The 25850-nt window shown below is 44.6% G+C and overlaps 1 protein-coding gene across 1 annotated transcript in view; it reads left to right on the top strand.

Annotated features, from left to right (window-relative positions):
• Nucleotides 1-25850, top strand: part of LOC137562326 (dynein axonemal heavy chain 3-like) — a 1996682-nt gene that overhangs the window by 1015669 nt on the left and 955163 nt on the right. The window contains exon 39 of the mRNA XM_068273663.1: nucleotides 19692-19806. Within this exon, the coding sequence (XP_068129764.1) occupies nucleotides 19692-19806 (115 nt within the window). The remainder of the gene's footprint in view (nucleotides 1-19691; nucleotides 19807-25850) is intronic.

The raw sequence follows: 25850 nt of genomic DNA, 5'->3' as shown, positions 1-25850 counted from the left end.
ACCCCACCAGGGTGTCCATATTTTCCCGGAACTTTAGAACGTATTCCACTATGGAGACCCCGGGACCCATATCCTGCCCCTCCCAGACCTCTCGAATGAGATCGAGGGGTCCGCGTACCCTCCTCCCATATAAGAGCTCAAAGGGCGAGAACCCGGTAGATGCCTGGGGCACCTCACGATAAGCAAACAGAAAGTGGGGCAGGTATCGCTCCTAGTCTCTCCCTTGCGATTCAACAAACACCCTTAGCATCTGTTTCAGAGTACCATTGAACCGCTCACATAACCCATTTGTCTGGGGGTGGTAAGGGCTGGCCATGATGTGTTCTACCTGCATTTGTTTACAGAGGCATTCCATTAGGTGCGACATGAATTGCGGGCTGTGATCGGTGAGCATTTCACAGGGAAAACCGACACGTGAGAAAATGCGCACCAATGCGTCCGCAACCTTGTCTGCCCGTATGGAGCTCAGGGCTACAGCTTCAGGGTAGCGAGTGGCATAATCGACCACCGTAAGAATGAAACGTTTCCCTGTGCTGCTGGGTATTGCTAGAGGCCCAATTATGTCCACAGCAACCCTTTGGAAGGGCTCCTCTATGATGGGCAAGGGCCTCAGTGGGGCTTTGTCTGTGTCACCTGCTTTGCCGACCCGCTGACATGCGACACAAGACCGGCAAAAATCGGCAATATCTGTCCCCATGTGGGGCCAATAAAAATTGTGTGCAAGCCGGGATTTGGTCTTGCGGATCCCCAAGTGACCAGCCAGGGGCACCTCATGTGCTATTCTTAATAGCTGCTCCCTGTACCTGTGGGGCACAATCAACTGCCTGTCTGCCTCCTCCACTTCAGACAGCTCAGAGGGAGTAACCTCTCTGTACAGTCTGCCGTGCTCCCAGTACACCCTCACTTTGTCGCCCTCCACCGGTGCCCTGTCCGCCAGACCCCTGAGCTCTTCCAGGCTGCTATCAAGTCGCACAGCCTCGGAGAACTCAGCGCTGTCGGCCACAGGCACCAGGAAGGTGGCAAACTGAGAGGCCTCTGGGTCCTCCGAGCCAGGCTCTGAAGTGGAAGAGCCCGACCCAGTGACATCAGCCCCTTCAGTGGACAATTCGTCTGCTGCACCCCGGTGAGCACTTCGGGTCACCACTGCAGCTGGCGGAGCGTTCACTGTACACATGTCATTATGCAACACATCACATATTACATCAACATTATCTGCATTCATGGTAACAACGTGTCCTCCTCCAGGCCTGGGCACTGGAGACTCACTAGGGCTGGCGACTAGTACACAGTCCGTAGCCCCTGGGGCCTCACCAGCACTCCCCGCTTGCACAGCATTATTACACAGTACCTTGCAAGAGTCCTGAACTTCTGCGGTGGATGCAGGCTCCATGGGGTGTGGAGTAGGCTCATACCGGGCCACTAACCGTCCCAGGTCAGTACCCAACAAAACGTTCGTGGGGATGGCATCCGTTACCCCCACTTCTTTCATTCCGCTGCCGGCCCCCCAATCCAGGTGGACCAAGGCGGTGGGTATGGCGGGGGTGACACCCCCAACTCCTTTGACAGCCATAGTCTTGCCAGGAATGTACTCCTCAGGGTTCACAAGCTGGGGGTGCACTAGAGTCACCTCTGCTCCAGTGTCTCTTAGACCGGTGGTAACCGTATCCCCAACCGTGACAGGTTGCAGATTCTCTGCATAGCTACCTGCATTCCTGGTGGCACACAACGCATTTCGGGCCCCGCCAGAGTTTGGGGATTCCTTCTTCTTTTCTGGGCATGTAGCACTGATGTGACCCGGTTTGTTACAGGCAAAACATCTCCGAGTGTCAACGGTGGCTGTTCTACCTCCAGGCGGCTGCGGGACTTGGCTTCGCTGGGTGCTCAGAGGAGAAGGTCTCGCAGTCTTTTCTCCCTTCCAGCTGGGTGCCGTAGTCCTCCGAAAATCAGATGCTCGATTGGACGTGTAGGCATCAGCGACTTTCGCGGCCTCATCCACGGTCTTCGGCTCTCGGTCCCGTACAAACTGCCGGACCTCAACAGGACAAGTGTGGAGGAACTGGTCTTTTATTATCAGTTCCTGCAGGGCATCAAAGGTCTCAACCGCCAGTCCTTTTACCCACTGCTGGAAGGCAGTGCGCAGGTTGCACGCGTGATCCAGGTAACTGTCATTAGGACCTCGCTGCACTGTCCTGAAACGTTTTTGATACACCTCTGGCGTGAGGTGGTATCGCGCAATGATGGCTTTCTTAATTGCCTCAAAGTCTGTTTCTTCCTCCTGGGGGAGACTCACAAACGCCTCCAGGGCCTTGCCTCTCAGCCCTGGTGTGAGGTATCTTGCCCACTGCTCACGGGGAACCCCATACTGCCGACAAGTCCTTTCAAACCCCTGTAGGAAAGTGTCTATGTCGGAGTCCTTGTCCATAGCGGGGAACTTATCCAGGGGGATTCTGTGGACTCGCTCACCTTCGCGTTCTGCGGGTCCAGCAGACCGGTTCTGCTGCTGAAGTTTAGCCAGCTCCAGCTGGTGTTGCCGTTCAGCTCTTCCCTCCTCTGCCCGGAGTCTGTCCCTTTCGGCCTGGAGTCGCGGGGCAGCTTGTTCCCTCTCTGCCTGGAGTCGCTGTGCCGCTTGTTCCTTCTCTGCCTGTCAGTGCAGTAGGATCAGCTTTAGGCGCAGTTCAGGATCAGCCGAGTTCAGTAGCTGTAGATCAGCTTCCAGAGATGTCATCTCCGTGTTCGGTGGATCATCCAGGACATCGTCTCCACTCGCATTCTGTGGCGGGAGCGATTCCTCCTCTGGCGTGTCGTGAGCTGCATCCGCTGACGTTGAAGCACGGGCTTGCTCTGCCTCATCATGCTCCTCGAGGGCACGAACCAACTGCTCCTTAGTCTGGCCGCTCACCGTCTCGATGCCTTTGTGCTCACACAGGTTAAGTAGCATCTCTTTGTTTTGCCTTGCATAGCTGGATGCTTTCTGAGCCATCGTGTTGCAAAAGGAAAAAAGAAAAAGGGGGAGGGACAGCAAATACCAAGTGTGTATCCTTGAACAAAAAAAAAAAAGTATATAGATTCTGCACTGAGTCGACTTCTGTAGGCTAGTTGCTTCTAGCAAGCTTCCAGCCTTTAGTACTCAGAATAGCGAGCTAAACTGCATACTAATGTACCAAACGATCCCACCACTGCCACCAATTATGTCAGGAACCGGCCCGCGGCATGCCTGCGTATACGGTTCCCGACTGCGGGTTTGACCAGATTAAGCGGGGAACAGCCTTATTTAAGCTACAAACAAGGCTGGAACCCCTCAAACACTTCCCACTGCCACCACTAGCTGATCGCTAGACACTTCCACTCTGCTGTTGAGTCCTCAGCGCGCACTCCGCGTTTTCGTATTCGGGTCAGCTTTGCGCTTAGACTGAATACGGGAATGCCACGCACCCACACACACACACAGTTGCAATCTTACACTGTCGTGAAGCAAAAACTAACTAACAGTCGTTCCGAACGATACTGTTAGCCACTCTGCTGTCGCTACTCGCACTGGCGTTGTTCGTACGTTGGGTCAGCTGCGCGCTTAGGCCAACGTATGACAAACGCCCCCACACACAATGCAATTACAATTTCATACGGTAGTGTTGCTCAAGCGTACAATTAGGCCTGAAACTTATACACGGTTACACTTCAGTCTCCTCTAGGCTATGAGTGTTAGTTTAGTACGGCAGAAGTCAAGCTTATTAAAAAATAATTTAATATTCCAGAAAAACATAGAACAATGCAGAACTTAATATATACAAAAGATTACAAAAAGACAAAGTAAAAAAGTTACAAAATTAAGAGTTACAAAGATAACACACACGAATATTTGCGTAAAATAAAAATGGGGATTAAAAAAACATTACCAACTTGAAGGTCTCAACGTTGTCGGCAGGAGCATGGCGCTTGTTCGACCAGAAGTCGAGATCAACTCTAGCTATGCGCTAACTCCAAGAGCAGATAGTCACTAGGCATCTGCCTCTGCTTTTTATACTCTGAGCTACGCCTGGAGGCTGCAACTTCCTTGGGGAGGGGAGGAACTAGGTTTTAATTACATCCTCAGTCATAATTGGATTTCTAGAGATCTAACATCCACAAAAAATGTACTATAGCCCACATACATGAAAAGACTTCCTCCAATAATTTAATTTCCTCACAGTGAAATAGGGTTTCTTCACTACAAGTTGACATGTGTTAGACTTTTCCTGCCTAGGCTTGCTTTGTGTATTGAGACAATGGGCCGTCTCCTGAGTTCAAAACGCCAGGCAGATAATCCCATTAGCAGAAACTCAAAGCATTTCCTATGGTCAAGACAATACCCTTTTCCTTGCCCCAAGCAATCAATGGCCACAGCTCCCTTCTAGCCGACCTATATGGAACACAGGCAGAAAAAATGGAAGAATATGTTCCTGTTATCCTTACATCATACGCACCCCAATATATCACCACAAGCACTATCCAGGGGAGGCTTTCCAATGCCCCCATATAGCTTGGTGTTGAACACGCATACATTTTCTTGTGGTTAGCCTCTTACATAATTAAACTGAAAAGTCAAAGTAAAGTAGCAAAGAGAAAGATGTTAATTTTTCTTTGAATTTGAAACCCTGGTTTTTCAAGTCTTTTACATTTTCATTTTTTTTATGAATTTGGAAGAATTCCATCTCTAAAATATTATCTGATTACAATAATTCACTGATATTCCTCAGGGATCGATTTGACCTTAACAAAGATATTAATGTTTTTTTTTTGGTTGAAATATTATGTTCTGCTCTAGTAATATAATGTCATCTCTTTATGTTAAAATGTAGATTTGAATAATACAGCACAAACTCTTGAATTTTATATTAGCTGCTGCATGGCTGTTTTATTGGAAAACAAAGCAACTTGGGTCTCATTTAATGGTGAAGCGTAATGGATTGTTGTGCAGGTTTATAAACTCATTATAGCAATTAGAATCATCGCTACATGGGAATCTAAGACAGCACATTCATTTTTTTTTCAGAAAATTGAGTTAATCTCAACTTTCTCATGCAAATTTTGCACATAAAAGAATAGTGGGTGCAGAAATTAAACAGCTATATACAGAGAACACTGTTTTAAAGTGATGATTTTGAAGCCATACATGAGCACATTTATCAATATACCACAACATTTTTTTTTTCATTTTCCGGCAGTTTTACTTCAGTAGATTGTTGTTAAATGAACCAAAAATGTTTTTTTTTTCTTTTGCTTTGTGACACACACACACACACACACACACACACACACACACACACACACACACACACACACACACACAGGCACAGACACATATATTATTATTATGATTTATTGGATTTATATAGCGCCAACATATTACGCAGCGCTGTTCAATAAATAGGATTACAGACAATGATAACAGGGGTGACAGCACAATACAGGTAATAGACAATATATACAACAATACAGGTAATAAGCAAAAAGATACTCAACACAAGGCAGATATTAACACAATGCCAGATCATACACTGGAGTGGTAGTGGTAAAAAATCAAGTTCCATAAATCTGAGTAAAGTGCATACAGTCAAGTATGATACACAAGGGGAGAGGGCCCTGCCAAAGGCTTACAATCTAGAGGGAGGGGTTGGTGACACGAAAGGAGGGGGTGCATCAAGAAGTTCTTGGCAGAGGGTTAGGGCAGTGTTGAGTTGATGTAGGCCTCCTTGAAGAAGTGACTTTTTTGAAGGCTTTGAAGGTGGGGGCAAGCCTGATGGGCAGTGGGAGAGAGTTCCACAGGATGGGGGCAGCTCTAAAGAAGTCCTGTAGTCGTGCTTGGAAGTGCGAGATGTGTGGGGTAGTTAGGAGGAGGTTGTTGGAGGAGCGAAGTGGACGGCCAGCTGTATATCTGCTGACCAGGTCAGAGATGTAGGTTGGGCAGGACTTGTGTATAGATTTGTATGCCAAACATAGGATCTTGAAGCTGATTCTGAAGTGAATTGGAAGCCAGCGAAGGGATTTGCATAGGGGTGTCGTGGAGAGAGAATGGTGGGAGGAGTAGATTAGTCTAGCTGTTGCATTCATGATGGATTGTAGGGAGCGATGCAGTTTTGAGGAAGGCCTGACAGGAGGGAGTTGCAGTAGTCCAGGCGGGAGATGATGAGCGCATGGACAAGGAGTTTGGCAGTGTCTGGGGTCAGGAAAGGACGGATCTTGGAGATGTTTCATAAATGGAAATTGCAGGCCCTAACTACGGTTTGGATGTGGGGGTAAAGGAGAGGGTTGAGTCCAGGGTGAAACCCAAGCAGCGGGCTTGTGTGATTGGACAAATGATTGTGCCATTGACAGTGACATAGAGGTCTGTGGGGGGTGAAACAGCACGGAGCGGGAAGATTAGGAGTTCAGTCTTATCCAGGTTCAACTTTAGGAACCTGGCAGACATCCAGGATGAGATAGCCAAGAGACAGGAGGATACCTTTTTCATGGTGGTGGTGGAGAGGTCAGTGGTATGTAGGTAAATCTGGGTGTCATCTGCATATAGGTGATAGTTGAAACCCAGAGAGGAGATGAGTTTTCCGATGGAGGCGGTTTAAATTGAGAACAACAGAAGACCAAGAACAGAGCCTTGGGGGACCCCAACTGAAAGTGGGATGGAGGTTGAGGAGGAACCATTGAAGGAGGCCTTAAAGGAGTGATTTGAAAGGTAGGAGGAAAACCATGCTAGGGCAAGGTCTTGGATACCTGCAGATTGCAGGGATTGGAGAAGCAGGGAATGGTCAACAGTGTTGAATGCTGATGAGAGGTCTAGGAGGAGAAGGATAGTGTATTTTCCTTCGGCCTTGGCAAGCGTAAAGTCATTGACGACCTTGGTGAGGGCAGTCTCGGTGGAGTGGACTGGCCAAAATCCTGATTGTAGGGGGTCAAACACGGAGTTGGAGCCAAGGTAATGGGTCATGCGTTGGTGGACTAGATGCTCCAGGAGTTTAAACGCAAAAGGGAGGAGGGAGATAGGGCGGTAGCCGGATGGAAGTGAGGGGTCTAGTGAGGGTTTTTTAAGTAGGGGAAGTACAGTGGCCTGTTTGAAGTCAGAGGGGAAGGTGCCCATGGAGAGGGAGAGGTGAAACAGAGAGGTGAGGACAGGAGCCAGAACAGGGAAGTGAGGATGGAGGCAGTTGGATGGCACAGGGTTTAGGGGGCTGGTGATGGCAGGAGAGGTGGCTAGGAGGCGGCTAACTTCATCCTCTGTGATAGGAGTAAAGGCGGTGAGTAATTGGTGGGGTGGGGGAGAGGTATGCGGGGGAGAGGAAGAAGTGGTGGAGTGGAGGCAGGAGATTACCTGTCAGATGCAGGCTATTTTGTCAGTAAAGTGGGTGGACAGATCAGTGGCTGAGAGGGCGGAGGTGGGGGGAGAAGTGGTGGGATTAAGGAGGGAGTTGAAGTTGGCGAAGAGGCGCTGAGGGTTGGAGGCTTGGGATTCGATAAGGGCAGCAAAGTATTTTTGTTTGCCATCAGTTGATGCAGAATAGAACGGCTGCAGGTTGGCCTTGTACTCCAAGAAGTCAGAGTTGAGCGGAATTTCCTCCATTTGCATTCATAGGTGCGTGTCTGTTTTTGGAGGGTGTGAGTGTGTGCATTGTGCCAGGGCTGGGGGTTGATATGACGGCTGGAGTAGAAGACAGTGGGTGCAGCAATGTCTAGGGCTGCTGAAAGGGCCTGGTTGTTTGGACAAGTAAGGTTGGGGTGGGTGGATGTGAGGTAGTGGAGGGAATTGGCTAGTGCTAGGGGTGGAGGGTGGGGGGAGCATAATGAGGAGATAAAGTAAGAAGGTGATGGTCAGAGAGGGGGAAGGGTGTGATGTCCAGGTTGGGGAGGGTGGCGGATTTAGAGAGAATGAGGTTGAGTGTGTGGCCAGTGTGGTGGGTGGGGGAATTGGTGTGTTGCATGAGGCCAAGGGAACTAGTGAGGGAAAGTAGTTGAGAGGCTGTGGGGGAGTGAGGATTGTCCATGGGAATGTTGTAAGACACACACGCACACGCACACACGCACACACGCAGACACACACACAGGCACACACACAGGCACAGACACACATAGGCAAGGACAAATATACACAGAAGGACATACACACAGAGGCAAAGACACACATACACAAGGGCATAGAAAGACACACACATATACACACTAAGACACAGAAAGACATTTATCTACAAATGATTGAAATTTTCCATTCTGTTCGATCTATTTTTTTTTTATTGATTAGTCAACATCAATCGAACCTGCAAAATTTGAATCCATTTATTATTGATTGCATAAATGCATTATCTTATCTATACATAGGTGTACCTCCGATTTTCGGTTCACTAACCCCGTTCGCGAACCTTCGCGGAAGGTTCAGTTCGCGGAAAAATTCGCGAACCGCAATAGACTTCAATGGGGATGCGAACTTTGAAAAATAGAAAAAATTATGCTGGCCACAAAAGTGATGTAAAAGATGTTTCAAGGGGTCTAACACCTGGAGGGGGGCATGGCGGAGTGGGATACATGCCCAAAGTCCCAGGAAAAAAATCTGGATTTGACGCAAAGCAGCTTTTTAAGGGCAGATATCACATTGAATGCTAAATTTCAGGCCTAAAGTGCTTTCAAACATCTTGCATGGGTATACATCAATCAGGGAGTGTAATTAGAGTTCTGCTTCACACTGACTCACCAAACTCACTGTGTAACACACTGCAAACAGCTGTTTGCGTAGTGACGGCCGTGCTGGACTGGTGCGCACCGTGGCCAGAGTGTAGGCTGTGGCGTTTTTCAAGCCCATATGGTCGCCGGGCTGTGGTAGCTTAATGATAGAACAACAGTGACTGTCCAGCTGATCAAATTTGGTCTGACCACAATGAAGCAATGACCTTATTATCTTTTGTTTGCCACCCGAGACACTCAAATAGCCAGCGGTCATTGCTTCATTGTGATACGCAAGCCCCTTCACCGCGGCAAGGTAATGATCACGAAGGGGGATGGGCACATGTACATGCCTTTTGTTTAGAGTCCTGGACCCTATTGGTGGTGGCGGAGAAGGCAAGAGGCCTGCAGGCAGAGATGCTGTGTGGGGAGCAACTTAGTTTTGGGGCAGGTAGCCAGTCACATGGCGTGCAGGCAGAGATGCTGTGTGTGGGGACTGACTTAGTCTTCGGTTGTGCAGTAGCCCTCCATGATCCATTCCTCATTCATTTTGATAAAGGTCAGGTACTGAACACTGTCGTGACTTAGGCGACTTCTCTTCTCAGTAACTATGCCTCCAGCTGCACTGAAGGTCCTTCCTGACAGGACGCTTGCGGCAGGGCAAGAGAGAAGTTGTATGGCAAATTGGGACAGCTCTGGCCACAGGTCAAGCCTGCGCAACCAGTAGTTCAAGGGTTCATCGTCGCTTTTCGCAGTGTCTACATCCACACTCAAGGCCAGGTAGTCGGCTACCTGCCGGTCCAGGCGTTGGTGGAGGGCGAATCCCGAAGGACTATGGCGAGGAGTTGGACTAAAGAATGTCCGCATGTCCGGCATCACCCTGAGATCGCTGGAGCGTCCTGTCCTTGCCTGCGTGGACTTGGGAGGAGGAGGGTTACTGCCAGTGGTACCTTGATTGCGTTGTGCAGCCACATCACCCTCAAACGCATTGTAAAGCATCATCGACAGCTTGTTATGCAAGTGCTGCATCCTTTCCGCCTTCTGTTGAGTTGGTAACAGGTCCGCCACTTTGTGCCTGTACCGAGGGTCTAGTAGTGTGGCCACCCAGTACAGGTCATTCGCCTTGAGTTTTTTGATACGGGGGTCCCTCAACAGGCTAGACAACATGAAAGAGGACATCTGCACAAAGCTGGATGCAGACGTACTCTCCATCTCCTCTTGCTCTTCCTCAGTAACGGGACGCAACTCCTCTTCCCCCCCCCCCCCCGCCACGAACAATACCACGGGAACGTGAAGCAGCAGAAGCCCCCTGTGACCGCTGCCGCGGTTGTTGTTCTTCCGCCGCCTCTTCCTCCTCCACAGAAACACCTTCCTCATCACCATCATCAGAGTCTGACTCCTCTCCTTCTCCACACGACTCCTCTTCTTCCTCTTCCTCCTCCCCCCTCTGTGCTGCCGCAGGTGTTGTGGAAACATCGGGTTCGGATGTAAATCGCTCCCACGACTCCTGCTGCCATAACTGTTCTCGTTCACGCTCCTCCACAGCTGTATCCACCAGTCTACGCACGGCACGCTCCAGGAAGTAGGCGTAGGGGATCAAGTCGCTGATGGTGCCCTCAGCGCGACTCACCAGTTTGGTCACCTCCTCAAAGGGCTCCATGACCCTGCATGCATTTCGCATCAGTGTCCAGTTGTTGGGCCACAACATCCCCATCCTCCCAGATTGTGTCCTTGTACTGTAATGATACAGGTACTGGGTGATGGCTTTCTCCTGGTCTAGCAGGCGAGAGAACATCAGCAGGGTGGAATTCCAGCGAGTCGGGCTATCGCAAATCAGGCGTCTCACCGGCAAGTTGTTTCTACGCTGAATGTCCGCAAAGCGTGCCATGGCCTTGTGAGAGCGCCTGAAATGCCCACACAACTTCCTGGCCTGCTTCAGGACGTCCTCTAAGCCTGGGTACTTGGACACAAATCTTTGCACGACCAAATTCAGCACATGTGCCATGCAGGGTACATGTGTCAGCTTTCCCAAATTCAATGCATAAATAAGATTGCTGCCGTTGTCACACACCACGTTGCTGATCTCAAGCTTGTGCGGGGTCAGCCCTTGTTCCACCTGTTTGTTAAGAGCAGCCAGGAGAGCAGCTCCAGTGTGGCTCTCTGCTTTCAAGTAAGACATGTCTAACACTGCGTGACACCGTCGTACCTGGCATGCAGCATAGGCCCTGGGGTGCTGGGGCTGTGTAGCTGGAGAGGAGATTGCAGCACCAGCCGAGGAGGAGGAGGAGGATGACGACAGCGAAGAGGTGGTAGCAGGTGGAGAGGAGGTGGCTGGAGGCCTGCCTGCAAGCCGTGGAGATGTGACAAGTCGGTCCGCTGCGCAGCCACGTACTCCCTGCTTGCTGCCATCAGTCACCAGGTTGACCCAATGGGCTGTGTATGTAATGTAGTGGCCCTGCCCGTGCTTGGCAGACCAGGCATCCGTGGTCAGGTGGACCCTTGACCCAACGCTCTTCGCAATAGATGACACCACTTGCCTCTCAACTGCACGGTACAGTTTGGGTATGGCTTTTTGTGAAAAATAATTGCGGCCTGTTATCTTCCACTGCGGTGTACCAATGGCCACAAACTTACAGAAAGCCTCCGACTCCACCAGCTTGTATGGTAATAGCTGGCGAGCTAATAGTTCCGCCACGCCAGCTGTCAGACGCCGGGCAAGAGGGTGACTGGCAGACATTTGCTTCTTACGCTCAAATACTTCCTTCACAGACAGCTGGGTACTGCTGTGGGCAGAGGAGAAGGAACCGCTGAAGGGAAGAGGCGGTGTGGAGGAGGGTGGCTGTGAAGTTGCAAAGGAGAAAGCAGATGAAGACAATGCACCTGAAGTAGGAAGAGGAGAAGGAGGGTGGCTTGTCTTTTGTGTGCTGCTTTTCCTCAGGTGTTCTTGCCATAGCTGTTTGTGCCTTCTCTCCAGGTGCCTTCGTAAGGCACTTGTCCCTATGTGAGAGTTGGCCTTTCCATGGCTCAATTTTTGCTGGCAGAGAGAACGGATGGCTTTGCTCCGATCTGAGACACACATCTTAAAAATTTTTCAAACCGCTGAGCCCCCCTGGGGTGATGGTGCTACGGTGGCATCAGCAGCTGATGTTGAAGGGCATGTTGGCTGGCTGTTCATAGCTGGCGATACATGGCACCGGACACTGCACCCAGCTGTTCCTGAGGACGAGCTCCCTCTGCTTCTATCATGGAGTCGTCTCCTCCTACTCCTCTCTGACTCCCTCACTGAACTGTCCCCCTGGTCATCTCCTCTACCGGGAACATACGTGGCATCCATGTAATCATCATCATAATCCTCCTGCCCAGCTTCACTTTCCTCAGACACCTCCTCAGCTGCACCAACTTCAGGTGGTTCATCATCCCCCTCCTCACACGTTACGTCCATACTATCGCCACCTAACTCAGACGTATGAGGTGGTGTACCTGCGCCGCCTTCTTGTTGTTGCAGTAGGGGCTGGGAATCAGTGATTTCACCACCACCACCAAATAACTCCTGTGAAGTGTCAAATGCAGCGGATGTGGTGCTTGTTGTAGCACTGGTGGCTGCGGGAGATGAGGTGTTCTGTGTTAAATAGTCAAGCGCGTCCTGATCTTGGGAAGTGATGGCACGTGCCTTCTTCTGAGCACTGTATTTTGGGCCAGGTCTGCACGAAATCACAGCAACACCACCTCGCACAGACCTGCCAGTGCCTGGTGGCCTTCCTCTTGGTCTGCCTCTACCTCTTCCTCTACCTGGTTTGTCCATTTTGTCCATCTTGGGGGGATGCTAGGTATATGCAGTGAGCTGGGTTCACTCAACACAACAGGTAATTATATGCAGTGAGGTGGGTTCACTCAACAGTAAAGGTAGTTATATGCAGTGAGGTGGGTTCACTCAACACAACAGGTAGTTAGATGCAGTGAGGTGGGTTCACTCAACAGTAAAGGTAGTTATATGCAGTGAGGTGGGTTCACTCAACACAACAGGTTGTTGGATGCAGTGAGCTGTGTTCACTGAACAGTAAAGGTACTTAGATGCAGTGAGATGGGTTCACTCAACACAACAGGTAGTTATATGCAGTGAGCTGGGTTCACTGAACAGTAAAGGTACTTAGATGCAGTGAGGTGGGTTCACTGAACAGTAAAGGTACTTAGATGCAGTTAGCTGGGTTCACTCAACACAACAGGTAGTTAGATGCAGTGAGCTGGGTTAACTCAACAGTAAAGGTAGTTATATGCAGTGAAGTGGGTTCACTCAACACAGCAGCTAGGTATATGCAGTGAGGTGGGTTCACTGAACACAACAGGTAGTTAGATGCAGTGAGGTGGGTTCACTGAACACAACAGGTAGTTAGATGCAGTGAGCTGGGTTCACTCAACACAACAGGTAATTTATATGCAGTGAGGTGGGTTCACTGAATAGTAAAGGTACTTAGATGCAGTGAGGTGGGTTCACTCAACACAACAGGTAGTTATATGCAGTGAGCTGGGTTCACTCAACAGTAAAGGTAGTTATATGCAGTGAGGTGGGTTCACTCAACACAACAGCTAGGTATATGCAGTGAGGTGTGTTCACTGAACACAACAGGTAGTTAGATGCAGTGAGCGGGGTTCACTCAACACAACAGGTAATTATATGCAGTGAGGTGGGTTCACTGAATAGTAAAGGTACTTAGATGCAGTGAGGTGGGTTCACTGAACAGTAAAGGTACTTAGATGCAGTGAGGTGGGTTCACTCAACACAACAGGTAGTTCGATGCAGTGCGCTGGGTTCACTGAACAGTAAAGGTACTTAGATGCAGTGAGCTGGGTTCACTCAACACAACAGGTAGTTAGATGCAGTGAGCGGGGTTCACTCAACAGTAAAGGTAGTTATATGCAGTGAGGTGGGTTCACTCAACACAACAGCTAGGTATATGCAGTGAGGTGGGTTCACTCAACACAACAGGTAGTTAGATGCAGTGAGCTGGGTTCACTCAACACAACAGGTAGTTATATGCAGTGAGGTGGGTTCACTCAACACAACAGCTAGATATATGCAGTGAGGTGGGTTCACAGAACACAACAGGTAGTTAAATGCAGTGAGCTGGGTTCACTCAACACAAAGCTAGGTATATGCAGTGATGAGGTGGGTTAAGTAAACACAACAGGTACTGGGTACATGCAGTACTAGGTAGTACAATGTGCAGCTCCTTGTCACACACACAGGTAGTCACTGAATGTGCTGGGCTGCTGGCAGTGGCACACACACTATCAATTAGCAAGGCTGTGCATGCAACAAAATTGTCAGTTTGACACAGAAAAAAAAAAGTACAGGATGAGCTCTGAAAAGAGCTGTTGAGGGGTGCTATAAAAGCAATAATAATCAGCCAGGAGCAAGATAAGCAGCCAAGAACCTCACTAATCTGTCCCTAGAAGAACAAGTCTGTGGCAGCTGTCCCTAGTCTGTCTCTAGCAGGCACACGAGTGAGGCTAATGGCCGCTGCAGCCTGCCTTATATAAGGGGGGGGGGGTGATCCAGGGCTTAGTGTAGCCTGAATGGCTACAATGTGCCTGCTGACTGTGATGCAGAGGGTCAAAGTTGACCCTCATATTGCATTATGGGGCAAATCGAACTTCTGCAAAAGTTCGCTTGGTCCAGGCGAACGCAAACCCCCAAAGTTCGCCTGGAACCGTTCACCGGCGAACCATTCGCTACATCTCTACTGGACACTTAAATCAATCAGTATTCGGCCATACTCAGTAGTACATTTACAAGATAATAATAGCTATAATGGCTCAAGAAAACTGGCCTATCTATCTGTATTCCAAAGGGGAAAGAAATCTATTTTACCCACACTGACTGATTGCCATACATGCTGCAATTTAAAATCTGTGAATCCCTAAACTGGAAATGTTTTTGTTTGGCACTTAGAATAGGAAATTTGGTTTCTGTGATGATTAGTTTGCAATCCGCAACTGAGCTAACCAACTTGATCAGATTCATGGAATTTATCAATTTTTTGGATCGATCCTATCGACCTGACCAGATTGGTTAGAGGGTTTTCGGCCACTAAAGGGCACAGCCGATTGTTTCCGTTCGATTAGCTCGGTGATTCGAAAAGATGGGCACCTTAATAGAGATGAGGGAATTCAACCTTTTAGCAGGTGTTGAACATGAGTGACAAAGACTCTTCCAACAAAGGGGAGATTCTGGAAAGTCAAATAGGAACAGCCTGCTTAGCAAAGTACAGAGAGTACTGTCGCTAAGGCTGAAAAGAACAGCTATCTGAGCTTGCTCTCACGCTTACAAATTCTTAGCTTGCTAAAGATTAAAACCTAATTTTTATCCATGCAAGATTGCATTAAATGTTTTTAAACCAGCCTAGGTTTTTTCAATCACATCTGACATTCTCAATGGAGATGCTTGGAGAAGTCTCAGTAAATCAGAGATGTTTGGAGATGGCCTCTTTCACATGAATGGCTGGACTGTGCACTCTACTGGCCAACAAGTGCATTCCAGTTTCTATTTAACCTCGCTGGCATTATGATTATTTCCAGATTTAGGGTCTAAAAGCCATGCAATTTTTTCACAAGCTTTTAGACCCTAAAAACAAGAAAAAAAATACCATAGCGTGATCTGCAGCAGCTCCTGCATATAACTCGCTCAGGATTACCACTCTGAGCTGCGGATTTCCGTCCCAAGACTGACTCGGGATTACCACTTAGGAGGTTAATGCAGTTGAATGGCAGGGTTTGTACATAAACAACTAGGAACCAATGACAAAGTTAGTGAAAGGGCCTAAAATGATTTAAGTCATTTAAGAATTAAACTCAAAGCATGGATTTCCAATGAAGTGCCATGTGAGTTACCTAAAAGGCAGAGGGGGGTTAGGGAGTTGAACAAGTGGCTGAGAAGTTGTAGAAGGAAGGAAACTTAATTGTACATTTAGCACAACTTGTGCTACCCAGGTAATATGAGAATTGGAAGGGTAATGCATGCTACGCAAGGGACCTAGCATTGCTCCTAGAACCTATGTAATGTGGGTTGCCTTAAAGAGACTCTGAAGCGAGAATAATTCTCGCTTCAGAGCTCATAGTTAGCAGGGGCATGTGTGCCCCTGCTAAACCGCCGCCATCGCGCCGCTAAACGGGGGTCCCTTCACCCCCAAACCCACCCCCGCAAAAGTTGGTCGTAAAATTGGTCGTATATATCTTCTTCCTGGAGGCAGGGCTAACGGCTGCAGCCCTGCCTCTAGTCGCGTCTATCAGACGCGCATCGCCGCCTCTCCCCGCCCCTCTCAGTGAAGGAAGACTGAGAGGGGCGGGGGAGAGGTGGAGATACGTGCTGACAGACGCGCGTGGGGCGGGGCTGCGGCGGTTAGCCCTGCCCCAACCAGGAAGAGATCCCCGGCTGCTCGGAGGGGATTTGGGGCTGAAGGGACCCCCGTTTAGCCGCGGGATAGCGATGGTTTAGCAGGGGCACACGTGCCCCTGCTATCTATGAGGTCTGAAGCGAGATTTATTCTCGCTTCAGACTCTCTTTAATTGCACAATGCAAGCTACCTTGTTAGTGTAATGAATGGTAAAATTGCCATGCACTCCTTGACTTTACTGAACTTTTTAAGCATATGCCCCATTGTATATAACTGCATCATTGTATCTAATGTACCAGTTTGAGACCATGTAGGAAATCATGATCTTTAATATGGCAACTTTTATCTGGTATTTAACAGAATTGTGAGCAAAGGGGACTACTACAACTTTTGATTTTTTGAAAAACCAAGTTTTAACCGCTCAGGGATTCACTAAGGACTAGTTTCCACATGGGTGCTGACTCCATTTCTGATCCATATTTGTGTCTGAATTACTGTAGCCACGGCCATGAGGATTCAGATCTTTACTATTACATACATGTTATCAGAGTTATCCGAATACATTATTGTGTTTTTTGCTATAGTGCCTTTTTAAGTATACTGTATAAAGGGCTCATGTCCAAAATGGCACAACAGGCATTTGCGTTGACAATGGCCTCAATTCACTAAGCTTATCTCCTGTCTTTAATAACGTTTCTAGAGTTATCACTATGGTGATAGGGCATGTAGTATTCAGGAAACTTTTTAGGCAAACTTATTGTTAACTCTTCTGTCTTTATGTTAAGGTGAGATCTCTAAAGTTAACTCTTCAATCCTTAAAATAATATGAGATGATCTATATCTTGTTTTTTTTCACCACCAATTGGGCTTTTTGAGGTTGATATTTGTTTTCAGTAATTACTTTATTTTCTATGCATTTTAAAGGGAAAAAATGAAAAAATACACTATTTCTCCAATCTCATCCCCTATAGTTTTAATATATAAACACAAGATTTTAATTATGTCCCTAGTACCAAAGTATGGTGACAATATAGTATTTGGAAATAAAGGTGTCTTTTTTTGGGGGGTGTTTTTTTTCACTATTTTCACGTGCATGCACACGGGTATGCACGCACTGGAGCGCGCGTGCACGCGCACAGCAGCAGCAACACTGTCTGACTTCCTGGAGCCATTAGGAGGCTCTAGCAGGATGTATTTATAAGTCAGGTTGTCATAAAATGGTTAAGGACTAAAGAGATACGATAACTTTCTCTCACTGTGAAAACTTATCTCTACACCTTAATAAGGCAAGATCGATGTGTGAAGTTATGTTTTCTCTTGCCTTATTATCTCCAGCATGATCTTAGTGAATTGAGGCCATTGTCATCAGCCACCTCTTTTTTTCCTCATAGCAGCTGCCATTCATATTTTTTTCCAAGTGATCATCCAGAATTTATCACTGCAGTGTAGCCGCAAGGGTGAAGCAGTATGCTGAGTGTTAGACAAAGCCTGAATGTATGCCATGCATGTGTAGTAGAGGTTTCTTCTGACATGGTGCTAGTAGCATTTTTGCTGCTTTGCAATGCAGAGCGTAGCAAACACCTGAGTTAAAGGATACCCGAACTGACATGTGACATGATGAGATAGACGTGTATGTGCAGTGCCTAGCACACAAATAACTATGCTGTGTTCCTTTTTTTCTTACTCTGCCTGAAAGAGTTAAATATTAGGTATGTAAGTGGCTGACTCATTCCTGACTTAGACATCAAGTGACTACAGTGTGACCCTCACTGATAAGATAGTCCCCTTTTTACCTATTTCTTGCTCTCAGAAGCCATGTTCTGCTAGGAACGTGTTTTATAGTTGGAATTTATTATCACTAAGGGTCACACTGTCATCACTTCTTGTCTGAGTCAGGACTGAGTCAGCCACTTACATACCTGATATTTAACTCTTTCAGGCAGAGAAAGAATAAAAGGAACACAGCATAGTTATTTGTGTGCTAGGCACTGTACATACACATGTCTATCTCATCATATCACATGTCAGTTCGGGTATCCTTTAACTGTCCCTGATATTTCTAGACTACTATGACACTTGTTTTACCAACTCAAAGTCACAACATCTTGATGAGAAAATAAGTGCGGATATGGATAAATGAATGGGACCTAAGGCACGACTATATTACTGAGCCTTTTAACCACAAAGTAAACATTATGACTTCTTGCAGCTACTTACCTTTAGGAGCGTTACTTTGGAGGGTTATTTTTTATGACCCTCTCCCAAGTTGTTGACATAAACACCATCCTTTATATCGTTTTACAAGATCATCACATTACTGGCAATAACAGTTGTCAGCTGATAAAAATCTGAAATAACCTTGTCAGTTTAAAAAAGGAACAAAACTGAAATCTCGATGCTGCTGTCATTATGGAACTGTCCAAGTTGTGCATATCTGATATTAGATAGACAATTTGAAAAATAGCGTTTGCTGTTCATATGCTTGTTAAAAGAAACTGTAAATTGTTTGTATTTATTATTGACATTTGCAATCCCTTTTTAATACCAATTACAAAAGTTATATCAGTGTGTAGCAGTGGCCAATAAATCATTTAATCTAAGCTTTGCTAATCTTATTGATGTTCTATATCAAAATTGTCTTCCTGGCTCACAAAGTGATGAGATTGGTAATCCTATAATTAGCAGACCTTCATCTAGTTCAATCAATAGATTTATACTAGTGGACTTTTTAATGCACTCATATATTATTAGTTTTCAGCCTGTCTCTCTATGAAAAGGTCATCTCATTTTAAGTTAATTAGTTGAATCCAGATTTTTTTTCTATACCTATCATTTTAACAAGCAAGAAAAGTTTTTCCTATATGCTTGTTTTTTTTAATTAGATATGCATTTACTACAGTATATACAGTGCTACATTATATTATTAATCACCTTTATAAATTGGCAACATATTATGCAGTTTAGTACAATAGATAGGGGAGACATTACAATATTAAAGTTTCAAAGGGATGTAATAGCATACAGCAACGGTAAAAAAAAAAAAATAGTGACGTAACAAAGTAGGAATAAGGATCTCAGAAGATTCAAAGAGTCTATATGGTGGTAGACTTTTAAATATAAATTGGGGGAGGGGAGATTCTATGGGATAAGAAGGTCATGTGCCAAGCAGAGGTTGCAACTGAGATGGTACTTAAAGGGACTCTGAGTACCTCTCATGGGTATGCATTTAAGCCAGACGACTTCCAACAAAGTCGTGCTATGACCCCTCTGGAGGAGCCTCTTGCAATGGCCATGCGTGTCACTTCCTCTTCCTGCTTCATTCAGTGATGCACTTCTTTAACAGAGAAGACAGGGGTGACCCGGAAGTTATAACATAGCCAAAATGGCAGCTGCGATTTTTAAATTGAAATCGAACGAAAACTATTTGGTGTAGAACGGCAATTCAGGCATCAAATGAAAGAGGAGAGCACAAGCTACAGAAATGTCTTCATCTTTAAGTACTTTGCAGTACGGGTCCGAGTCTCTTTTAAGGCATACCCATGAGAGGTGCTCGGAGTCCCTTTAAGCATTCAAGCTAATGGTATGTAATGTTACACCTAGCTAATTCCTCTTTCTTTTCAGATGTGGTATGATATATATGGAAGCAAAAGACTTGGGTTGGGAGCCCCTGACTGAGTCATGGTTGTCTGAAAAACTTCCATCAATGCTTACCGCTGAGCAAAGCCAGATTGTGCAGGTAAGACCAACCTCACCATATTAACTCTAGAAGGAAAAAAAATATGATTGTCTCATCCAGTCTAAACAATTTCTTGCTTCCTAGCTACAGTCAGCAATTCAACATATAATAAATAACCTGGACTGTGGACAGGACATTTTTTTCTTTATTTTCATACCCTAACAGAAGTAATCATGCCTCTTGTCAGGTCCTCAACAGATAAAGACAAATGGTGTGCATTGCCAGACTGTCTATGCATTTCAACCTAAAACAATGAAATGTGTGATTCCTGCATATTTCCACAATGCCATTTGTCTTGTCATCTTGCGATAGAATGACCAAGCTGCATAAACACAGCATTTTATTATTTTATTGTGACTTATTTAGCTTGTGAATTTTTTCTTCTCTCAGCCTACAAAAATGAAATAGAATGTATATGTTTGAACATATATCAGGAATTATAAATACAGAATATAGTGTACCGTATGTTTTATATATATATATGTATACATGCACATAAGTATTACTTGTGTGTATAGGCAAGTGTGTGTGTGTGTGTGTGTGTGTGTATATATATATATATATATATATATATATATATATATATATATATATATATATATATATATATATATATACATACATATATATATGTAGTGTGTCTTTATGGGAGAATATTCAGTAAATATGTATTTATATAATATATTTATTATGTAGTCCCTGGTTAAAGAATGAAATGGGGACTAAAGGTTGGTTCTTAAGTTGAATTTGTATATAAGTCAGAACAATGTTCCCCACCTGTTCCTCCGGTGTCCCCCTTTCTCCCCCGTGCCTCCACTATGTCCCCGCACGCCATGCATTTATTGCCAAGATGCTCTCGTTCTTCTCCTTCCGTATGAACATTGCAAACAGGAGTTCTATTTGTATTGGAGGGGTGGTTTGTAAGTCGGGACGGCTGTAACCTGGGGACTACCTGTATGTGTATGTATATATATATATATATATATATATATATATATATATATATATATATATATATATATATATATATTATATAGACATTTATTTTTTTTCCCCCTCAATTTAAGGGGTACGAATGTAGATATGTAGCCTTTACTGGCATGATCTCACAGTAGCTTTAAAAGTACCTGAAGTGACATGTACTGTAAATATACTACCAACCCCATTGTAAAATTCAATGGCAAGAAACATAAGTAAAAGTTGTGACACCATAATAATCTTTAATTTACATCAATTGTGGTAAAAAAAAAAAAAAAAAAAAACCTTTTTCAAAGTATGTCAAGAAACAGCTTAATGATAAATCACAATGACTTCCATCCTGTCCCCAGACGTCAGTCAGTTTGTTCTGATCATTTATTCCAAGGGACCAAATGACCAAAATTAACCCCATTGTTACCTGATTGCTTATTGATATTCTTGGCTTTCAGTGTGATCTTTACGGGCTAAAAATAGCACGTAGTGTCCCATTGGCAGCGGCTGTTAGCATGGTCAAGTGACGGTTGTCTCAATATTTACTGGGGTGGGGGTGAACAATGATGTTTAGTGGCTGTTAAAGAGAAACCGTGACCAAGAATTGAACTTCATCCCAATCAGTAGCTGATACCCCATTTTACATGAGAAATCTATTCCTTTTTACAAACCGATCATCAGGGGGCTCTGTATGGCTGATATTGTGGTGAAACCCCGCCCACAAGAAACTCTGAGGGCCATGGTACTCCTGGCAGTTTCCTGTCTGTGAACCTTGTTGCATTTGGGGAAATAGCTGTTTACAACTGGGCCCAACTCCCAAAACAGCAAGCAGCAGCTACATCACCTCACCTGCCAGCAGTAAAAATTTCACCATGTGATAAATGTCAGAATGTAAGTCAGGGAGAGAAAAGATTTTACAATGGGCAAACACTGACTATATCATTTATACATAATTATTGCAAAAATGAAGCACTATTTTATTACATTATTTTCACTGGAGTTCCTCTTTAATCCAACTCCTTTTCACCCAGGCCTTCCTACTTTTGCTAGCACTTGTACTGCTGTTTTATACATTGAACTAAGTAAAATGGATTTTAGTGATCCAGTGGCCTAACTATGGTGAATAAATAACTGAAACTCTATGTATTGGGATAACAAACTCCATCACAAAATAGGCACCATGTTAAGTTAACCAAGCTGGGCCTGCTGTAAGGTATCACAGATCTTGGGTAAAAAGGGACATAAAGGGTGATAATTATCTTGGTTAGCTGTCTTGCGGCAGACTCAACCAAAATAATTTCCAGTATCCCCTTTATCTTATTTTAATACACTCTAAGCATTAGAATTCACTTATTTGATGTGTGGCCTAGTTGCCATGGCAACAGCCTGTAGGTATTTCCCAGCACATGTAGCCATAATTACTTCTGGTATTGTGGTGCTTTTGGCTACACCCTGGCGTTTGTGATTGGTCTGTGTTGCGGACCTTATTTTCCCATTTTTCCTATTCTCCACAGGTATTTTATGCAAAGGAGCTTATTTCCACATTTTTGATGCTTTCCCATCCACTTCTTTTACATGATTGAGATTGGTTGGCGCAGTATTCCATATGGCGGAAAGTACTTTGGCATTTCTTCTGCATGCCTTTCCATTATTAATGGCCTAATATGGGTAGTGTGTTTTCTGTGCTGCGTTAGCCACTGGCTACCCACCCATGTGACACTATCAGTAGCGATAGTTGGAAATGCCGATTTCTGAATTCCACAGAAATTATGTTTTCTGCCAATGCCAATTACACATTCTGTAGATTTCTAATTTTCCGATTTTTTAATTTGTGAGTATTGCTTTCTGAGACGTCTCTCTCTTTTTTTTTTTTTTTGCAGTCTCTGATTGGACAAATACTTCCGAGTTAATTCGGAAGTATTGAACCAATCAGAAAATGCAGATTTTTTTGTATGCTAAAAGAATGCACAATGTAGATTCATTAGGTTCTGTGGCATGAACAAGGGCAGAGTCCCGAAGCCACTCTCCAGCTTTTGTGTTTTTAACTTTTTTTTTTAGTTTCTTTTAATAAGGAGCATTTTTAATGATAAGAGCTGGATTCAGTGTTAATAATGGTTCTGAGACATTTTTTATTTTTTCAGTTCCAAGATTTCAAAGAGCTGAGCTGCTGAGGTGTTCTTCTGGCTCAGTGTAAAAAATGGCTTCTAGAGAGTGTCAATCTTGTACCCTGACTAGACATGAAGCTCATTTTTCTGTTGACTGTTATATGCAGAACATGTTGTTTGATGCTCCTCCACAGAGGTCATGCTAGAGTTGCTTCTTGAAGCCAAGATGGCAAGGTATTACTACTGATGTAGCAGAATAGCACTCTAACCTGGATAACTGTACAGTGACATTTGTATATGAATTCAGAAAAATGTATTTCTAAATATTTTTGTCTTTGATTCCTGATATGCAGAATGTCTGTTACCTAACTTTGTAATTGTAATAGGTTAACTAAAACTAGCCTATTTTATTTGAATTTTATATTGATTCGGGAAACTCTATGGAGGGTTTCCTAACCACACATTGCATCTAGGACTGCATAGGTTGAGGGGGTTATTGTTTTTCTCAATATACAGATTTTTATTCTTTTTATTTTTTTGTGAGATAAATGTTTTACTGATGTCTGCATAATTCTATACACTCTGTATTGAATCAAAACCTTAAGCAAGGAATTACCTTTTTTATGTAAATCCTTGTCATCCTAAACATACTATTAAGAGAGTCCCTGTAGGACAATCTATTCATTTACAAAGAAATTATCCTTCCATTACAGATTATCGTAGAGAGATTAGTGATCTCTAAAAAGAAAGTCACTTTATAGGGGGTTATTAAATAAACCTATAAAATTGTCATTAATAGGGACAAACCATGTATTAGTGGATAATCCTCTTGAACCACTTGTGGAGACTTTTAGATAGTAAACAGTTTCCCCACTGAGACCCATTTTGAAATTCTGAATACACTAATTATACATGGATATGTATGTCATTAGAATGCTCTATTCTTTTTCCAGTTTTGAAGACTGAGCTTTAGAGCTTTAGCTAGGAAAGCTCCCCCACATAGGAAAGATTATTTGGTTCAAGTTAATACCATAGAGCAAAAATTAAGGAGGCCACTTGCTTAGCTGCTTGCTATACTTTTAAATGTGCATCCAAAAATTATAGGTATGATTCCAGTTTATTGGCCTCAGATCCCCACATAAGATCAATAGCCTATATTTGCTAAAAGTAATATTGCCAAAAGAAAAACTTTTTATTGGGCCATGAATACTAGTCACATGGCTTATACCCAGTATTTTAACCACTCTTTCCACCACTACAGTATATCTACGTCCTCTGTGACTTCATCGAAGCCACGAGGACGTAGATATACGATTTTAGCTTGCAGCCCAGCTGTGCACGATCGGGGCGCTCAGGACTGGATTTACCATAAGGCACTGTAGGCACATGCCTACAGGCACCTTATGATGGAAAGGCGTCTCACTCACCTCCTCCCTTAGTACCTCTCTCCTTCTCTATGTAGAAGCTTTAGCAGAGCGTAAATGAGATTACTCACCCTGCTCTCTTCATTTTACTGAAGAGATCTCTATGATCGGGAGCATCACTAGCTACTTAATACTGAGGGTACCTCTGGCCACCTGATGCTAAGGTACACCTGTAGCTACCTATAACGGGCAAGAGAAGTAAGTGACAGCTGGGACAGCCAGCACACTTGTGGTGTGGTGCGGTTTGGAGGGGGTTTGTAGGTTCATGAAGGGCGAAGTGTACGGTGTCAGGACATATGTGCCTCTAGGCTCATGTGATGTAAATCCGGGCCTGGGGGTCCTTCAGAGCACCCCCCCCCCCCCAGCACTGTCAGCTGCATTACTGGTGGCATGTTTTTTTTTATCACAGTAGCACTTTTTATTTTTAAACTGGAATTGGTAAAAGCTGAGAAATAATGCTTTTTCTCCCTATTGAAGTTTGCTGAACATATTTTTTTCCTGGGACTAAATACCTCCAATGAAAGCCTAGTTTGTTTTGAAAAAAAACGAGACATATATTTTTTAGGTTTCATGAGTAGGGATAAAGTTATTGCTAATTAAATAGAGGCATAGCTAAAATATTAAAAATGCTCTAGTCCATAAGGGGAAAAAAGGTCTGGATGTGAAGTGGTTAAAGAGGAACTTAAACTGTTGTTGGAGTTGATGCTCATTTTAGTTCCACATACAGTAGTTGAATGTTGCATTGGAGGTAAAGCTAAGTGAACATTCAACAAGCAACATTAAGATCAGCTGCATTTAAAATGTATGCATATTCCATTCAAGGCAAGATCAGAAAGCAGAGGACACAAATACATATAGCAGAATACCATAACTAGAAAGTCAAGGGGTCACATTACAACATTTTAATGCCCACCATTGTGATAAAAGCTTGCACAAGCATGCATTAAAAATTACCTTTCCATTTGTTTTCATAGTTTTTAAACTGCTGATATTCCATATTGACACTATGACACCAGTCACTTTGAAATGGCAGCCTAAATTGTATAACGTTCCAGAAAGACAAATTGCTATCTTTCACACAATCTCATTCATCCAGCATCTTGTGATGTCTAAAATATTGGATTACCTGTAAATTAATTTACTGTACATACTAGAGTACAAGCCGACCCGAGTATAAGTCGACCCCCTAATATTTACCTAAAAAAAAAAAATGGAAAATGTTTGACCCAACAGCACTCACAGCCATGGCTGGCCATTACCATATATTAGAAAAGCAGCATAAATTCAGCAGATTGCAATAATAAGCCAGAACATAGGCCTACAATGGACATGCAAAGAACTCCTGTTGCAAAGTTTGAGCCAATATACAGACAAAGCAAGGAATTCAGGGCCATATAGTCATGTATCTAAAACTTGATACAGGAATGCAAGGTATAAGTAACTTGATATAGGAATGCAATGAGTATAAGCCAAGACCCCGACTTTTGGGACATTTTCTGGGTCCAAAAATTAGGCTTATTCTCGAGTATATACAGTATATGTTGTA

The sequence above is a fragment of the Hyperolius riggenbachi genome, chromosome 3, assembly GCF_040937935.1.
Source record: "Hyperolius riggenbachi isolate aHypRig1 chromosome 3, aHypRig1.pri, whole genome shotgun sequence".
Taxonomy (NCBI): domain Eukaryota; kingdom Metazoa; phylum Chordata; class Amphibia; order Anura; family Hyperoliidae; genus Hyperolius; species Hyperolius riggenbachi.
Note: the sequence above shows the minus strand (reverse complement) of the source record. Positions and strands in the feature narration are given on the sequence as shown.